General features: G+C 38.8%; 1 protein-coding gene across 1 annotated transcript in view; it reads right to left on the bottom strand.

The window, feature by feature from the left end:
• Nucleotides 1-2612: 2612 nt before the first annotated feature.
• Nucleotides 2613-6702, bottom strand: part of LOC138041162 (uncharacterized) — an 11168-nt gene continuing 7078 nt past the window's right edge. The window contains exons 2-3 of the mRNA XM_068886932.1: nt 5573-5773; nt 2613-4619 (exon numbers count right to left, since the gene is read on the bottom strand). Of these exons, the coding sequence (XP_068743033.1) occupies nt 4232-4619; nt 5573-5773 (589 nt within the window). The 3' untranslated portion in view covers nt 2613-4231. The remainder of the gene's footprint in view (nt 4620-5572; nt 5774-6702) is intronic.

The raw sequence follows: 6702 nt of genomic DNA, 5'->3' as shown, positions 1-6702 counted from the left end.
TTTTTTAACTTCCCACATTGATTTTTTGTACATTTTTGGACAACGTGGAGATAATTGTAAATAAAAGCCTTTTCTGGAAAGAAAAATAGGGGTCACCGAACGTCCAAGAGAGTCATATCCAGGCAAAGCTATAGCAATGGCCTTTTGCCCTATCATTTCTCATTTTATTACTTAGCGCGCGCGCTCGTGCATGACGTGGCGTGTGCATTTGCGTGCGCAGTAAGGATGCGCAAAAACAATTGGCGCGAACGTCCTTAAGTGCGAAGTTTTTCTTATGAAAATTAGTTTGCATTCATATGTAAAGTAGAACTAATTACCATCACAAAAACTTCGCACTTAAGCCGTGTTCACATTAGGCCTAGATTATGATCGAATTAAGTATGAAATGAATTCACGTCAACTAATTACAGTCCCTGCATGATTATAATTGGATTATAATTATTTCAAACAGCCTTAAGGGGGTTGTTTGAAGTAATTGCAGTGCGTAATTGAACAGAATGGCGAACACGTGGTGGTATGAGCAGACGAAACTTTTAATCGCTTTATGGAGCGAAGATTTAGATTTGTCATCTTCTGTTCTCAGAACCTATCCTTGGTTCTCTCCTCGCCTCAAGCATGGTGATGATGATCGTGGCAGCCACGCGATACGGCGCCATTTTGTCTAACTACGAGGTCACCCTGCCTATTGTATTTGAATTTTCGCAGATGTGAACAGAACCTCATGATAGAATAAAATTAAATGACGTATAATAGCCTGAATTATACTTCAGTTGATCATAATCAACGTTGAGTGTGAACACGGCTTAGACTCACTTTGAAGAGGAGGTAGACATGAACTCGGAAATACATACATACATATAAATGCTTTATTTAATAAACACGGTAAAACCTTCAGTAAGAATACAATAGCTATAGTACAATAAAATTCAGTACCTACTATAGTAATAAAAATACTGTTTTACAAGGTTGCCGTGTGGGATCCTAACCCTCATTTTCATAAAATCGATCCACTTTTTTCTTTAAAGATCTAACTGACTCGATCGTACGTTGGGTAAGCTGTTCCATAGTGCTGTTCCATTGTGAGGCCGCACTGCAGCTAAAACTTTTTTTGAGATAGTTTGTATTTGGTTTGGGCAAATTAAGCTTCATTTCTAAATCCCTGACGTTATATTTTGCGGTGCGAATTGAAAACAGGTCCTGTAGATAATCCGGAGCAAGACCATTTAATATTTTAAACATTAGGGTGGCTTTTAGCTTTTTCCGACGCTTTGCGAGATTGTCCTGACGGAGTGAGGTAAGAAGATGGTTAGCCTTGACGTCGTAACTACTCTTGGTGATAACCCTAGCCGCCCTGTTCTGCAATTTTTGCAGTTTATCGCACAGATTAACGTTGCATTCGTCCCAAACAGGACTACAGTAATCAAAATGGGGCCGAATAAGCGCGTGATAGATTTGGAGAGCGGCCTTTACTGATATAAATGCATGGTCTCACTCGTTTAAGAGCTCCAATAGCCCTCGATATTTTCTTAACTACTTCATCTACATGATCTTGGTGGTCAAGTGCTCGTCAATTAATAAACCTAGAGTTTTAACCTTGTGGACTCTCGTTATTGATTTTCCGTTAATTTCTACGTTAATTTCTTCGTTTCTAGAGGTGCGAATCCGCTGATGAGAGCCAATGGCCATGAAATCAGTCTTTGCCACAATTAAACTTAATCTGTTCACTACAAGCCAGCGATTGAGATTCTCAAGGTCTAGGTTAATTTTATTTTCAAGTTCAGTCAATGAGTCTGCGGCTACAGTAATATTTGTATCGTCCGCGAACATTTTCGGGGAAGCAACTGAAAGACAATTGGGCAAATCGTTAATGTAAATGAAAAATAATAATGGTCCTAAGCTACTTCCTTGAGGGATGCCACAAGAAACTGAAGCTGCATTAGACAAGTGACCATTCATGCTACATTTCTGAGTGCGATCGGAAAGGTAAGATTTAAACCAGCTTAAACTAGTCTGATCAATTCAATTCCATAAGATGTTTGTTACTGTTCTTGACTTTCTTAGAATTGACTCTAAACTATACTCCAGATTGAAAAAAAAAGTGAGTCTGTAGAGTTGACCTTGTTTCTGTGCAACCCCTTTTTTTCTTTCGAAAATGAAAACTTGATAACACTGTCATGGCACAGCGCGATTTGTAAAGCAGTAAAGTCTTTGCTATGTATAACAATGTAACATTCAGCCTCGTGGCCAATCTTAGGCTTGGACAGTGATGCGAAATCTCCGTAATGATTTGCGTGGTGTTCGTTATAGCTCGTTCCCACTCTATTGGCCACAAGAAGGCGGGATAGGACCAGGTGACATTGAATAATAATTCATATGCCTGTGAGTGACGTAACCCGTCTTGCAATAGACAGTTAACAGCGATCAAAGCGACCAAGTCACAACTCTTGTGCCCGGCGAACACAACAGTGTTCGTCGTAAATTGTCTTTTCTATGGAAGTGATGGTGTCCGCGAGAACTTTTCCCTCGGACGGTGAATGAAGACGTGAAAGGTGACTGAAGGACTTGGTTTACATACATATCAATATACATAATAATGATCAATGGTAGCAAAATTTCAGTTCATCGTTTTATTGCTACAACGCTGTTTCGTATGGTCGAAGAATAACCACACTCATCAGGCAATAACGAATGACCGTTAAATTACAAGAACTGGCAATTAAAAGCGAACTCAACGTTGCTATGAGATATAAAAACTTTAAAACAGTTGCTATGAGATGTAAATACAAATGTTATATGAAATTTAAAAAAAAGCGCGTGTTATAAAAGGTTGCGTTACTTTATAACAAAGTTCTTGAGTATGTATCTGTTTCTGTGGGGTCACGAACTTGCTAGTTCGTTTCGTTTGTTTAGGCTGCACAAATTCTTCTTACAGATGATTACAAACTTCTCAAAAAGACATAAGTTACATTTGTTGCTAACGTTGCTATAAGGTCTGCACTGCTTAATAATTCTCCACTTGATGGTACCAGGTTAAAGATTTCAGTATCAATATATATATATATATTTTTATTTTTATTTTATTTTTTTTAATGACAATAGATTTTACAATACTGAACGATACAATACAAGACAATACAATACATTACTTACAATACTGCTTACTTACACTAATAACAATACAATATATCACTTACGGCTAGTTACATACATTACTTACGATACTTCAGTACGATACTAGTTGTTTATTTGATTAATTATAACTAAATTAAATACCAATTCAATAATTTCAACAAAAAACAAAAAAGAATAACACACGAGGAGGTTTGTTAACAGTATTTGTGCTTGACTACTTTAAGTTTAATTCTCAATTTTCCATTGCATTTTTATCTTGTTTATAAATTATAAATTATTAAGATTTTTCTCGTTAATTTTGCAAATATATATGTACCTTTATATTAGTATAAGATAAGCAGATTCGGTCGGCGTCGGAGGTCATTACTGATAGCAGGAGGGTTATAATTCGGAAGTAAAAATTCGTCAAGCGATAAATTTAACATACATATTAATATATCAATAGCCTCTAGGGCCCCGGCCGTTACTCAAAATCCCGAAAACTTTTCGGGTGCCACAATCCTCTCTGTATATTGAAAACGAAGAGCTTCTAAGCCATCAAACTTCACAATCATTTCGCCTTTTTTCTTTGAAAACATAATCAAAGACCCTGAGTTTTTCAAAACAAGCGTCTGGCAGTTTCACAAATGTCTTTTGGGGCCCGAAATATTTCCGTGACTTTCGAGAAATGAGCCACTGTTTAACGTTTATTTATTTATTTATTTATTTATTTATTTACTTATTGCCACGTAAAATCCCTCCTTTACATTGGTCAAAGTTAGGAGCCCATGACTAGGAACGTACAACTTTATTGTATTTGTGTAACGGCGTTTTTACAGACCGAGTTATTTTTAGACTGATTTTCCCGCGAGTCCAGAGCTTCCTTAGCTAATCACGAGTCTTGCACGAGAAATTATTACCCATGGAAGTGAGAATGGTCACTCTTGCAAGCTAAATCTGTTTAAGAACTCGTCCAAACACATACCAATATGTAAAAATGCCCATAGTATTGGATTGTAAGATCCCGGTCCGAGGCTATGGGCTTCTCTCAAAGTTAAATTTGAACTGAACGCTCTTTGATCGAAATTAAGAACAGTCCAATTTAGTCATAAGAGCAGAGTTAGTGTCTTCCTCTGCTAAGTCTGGCGAGGGCTAGAAATGCTTGCATTGTATAATGGGCGTCATTCCCACAGTTGTGAAGAGCATTTGCTTCAAACTGAATTTTCAAATCCACCAGCAATCTTTTTAAGCTGTAATAGAGCGGTCCTTCTGGAAGTAGCGCCATTGCGAGAATCTGAGTGTCGAACATGGGCTTATCTGATAAGGAAACGCCACAAGAGGAGAGGAATTCTCGATCGTGTTCACCGGAATGCATATGGTTCACCAGGAAATCCGATTCCTCTATGTGCTCCTGAATTTCCCTTGCGGCTCTTTGGAGTGATAGAGTCTTAGAGGTGCCAAATATAAAACGTGATCTGTTGTCAGGGAGGTGATCTTTGTTTTTATACCTGAAAAAGATTCCAACATCAGGATTTCTTAATTCCAAACTTCATAGGGTTGACATATAGCTCATCAGTAGTGCAAGCGGTTTTCAGAAACATTGCGTGAATAAATGCTGCAGCATATTCTTAGGGACGATTTACACGGTACGATTTTTGTCGCATGCGAGAGGCTTACGACAGGCCTACGACATGACTTACGATTGTCGCAGCGTTTTAAAACATGTTTTAAAATGCTACGACATTTTTTCTGACGTACACAACAATCGTAAATCATGTCGTGGGCCTGTCGTAAGCCGTTGTCGCATGCGACAAAGTCGTACCGTGTAAATCGGCCCTAAATCGGCCCTTATAGAGAGGCAATGCTAAAGGGCATGCGCGACAACCTAAACAAGTTAGGGCCGATTTACACGGTACGATTTTGTCGCATGCGACAACGGCTTACGACAGGCCCACGACATGATTTACGATTGTTGTGTACGTCAGAAAAAATGTCGTAGCATTTTAAAACATGTTTTAAAACGCTGCGACAATCGTAAGTCATTTCGTAGGCCTGTCGTGAGCTTGTCGCATGCGACAAAATCGTATCGTGTAAATCGGCCCTTATGGTTTGGATCTAAGACGCGCTGGTAGCGTCGTTACGGGAAACCGGGAAACCTGAAACAGCCAAACCTTCCAACATCGTTGAACGAAAACAAAAATTTGCAATGCATTTATCGAACGAAAGATGTCAAGGCTCAAGATCTTCCATTCCAAGGGATGCCAAACGCTTCAACATATTGGTCAACAATCTAAAATCGTTGGTACTTTGAAATAAAACCTTCAACAAGCAGACGAAAAATCGAAACTGATCTATAATTTATTCGAACACGTTTTCCAGCGTTTTGGTGCTAGTTGGATGTGTCAGCTTGCATCGCATTTTGATTGGGTCGCTAACCCTTCTGGTGAGAGCTTATATTTACCTTTGGTTTTCTTCAATAATGTAGTGGAATGTATGTATCCTTTCGGGCTCGTTGAAGTTGGCCATGACATAACCAATCTCCAGTACGATGCTGTGATCATGTTCATACACTTCCAGGTCAAATGCCAAAATAAGAGCCGCTGGATTGGCTTTCAGTGTCCTGTACAGTTCCCGCACTCTCCTCTTCGCTTTTTCTCTTTTCCTAAGGGAAAGAAGATGGTTATAAGCATCTAAGCCTATTTTTTGTACCTTAATAAATTTCTATATTGCTGAGGGTACTATTCAGTAGATGTAAACTGTGAACAATTTTAGTTAAATGGCTGGATTTTCAAATTGTCCGGGCCATGAATCACTTTAATTAATCCCTGACGAATTCAGTCCATGCCTGACAAAATATTGGAACTTTTAGAAAGCATTTCTCTTCAGCCGGCCTAGCTTTCTGATTTTTGTCTGATTTCGGGAAATTATGGACTAACAAGAGGCTAAGGGTAGCCTACACTTTGTTGGAAGGAATTTTAGCCAATTTCCCTTAAAATTCGCAGTATTTTAATAATTTTTTATGTTACAATATCTTGGCGTTGACTCCAATCAAAACCAGGAAATATATGCTTTATAGGTTTCTACGATGGTATTTGAATATTTTACGGAAGCTTGTGGGTTCCATCCGAGTTGATGAAAATCCGACAACAAAGTTGTGAAAATCCGACCTCCGAGTTGTAAAAATCCGACATCCGACTCCTACCCAACTATTAAGAGAAGGAAATCACTTAAGTCCTAGACACAACAGTATACAAGGAGACATATCACAAGCCGACTAAAACCATCCAATACACGCATTTTACCTTTTGTCACCCGCCCGGCGTCAAGGAGGGTTTTTATTAAAGGCCAGGCCATTGAGCTCCCCCGAACAAACTCTTCAAAAACAACATTTGAGGAGGCACTGCCTCGATTCATAGCCAACCTTGAAGAGGGAGGCTACCCTAAGCATCAGCTTTTCTGGAAGGCAGTCGGCACTTAAAAAAGTCAAAACTAGTACTAGGGAGAAATCCTACCATATGTCGCAACGTACAACCCAGCAGTGTCAAATCTCAAAACTACATTACTGGTCATATTGACCGCATTGTCAAAGAA

The sequence above is a fragment of the Montipora capricornis genome, chromosome 3 (genome assembly GCF_036669925.1).
Source record: "Montipora capricornis isolate CH-2021 chromosome 3, ASM3666992v2, whole genome shotgun sequence".
NCBI classification, from domain to species: domain Eukaryota; kingdom Metazoa; phylum Cnidaria; class Anthozoa; order Scleractinia; family Acroporidae; genus Montipora; species Montipora capricornis.
Note: the sequence above shows the minus strand (reverse complement) of the source record. Positions and strands in the feature narration are given on the sequence as shown.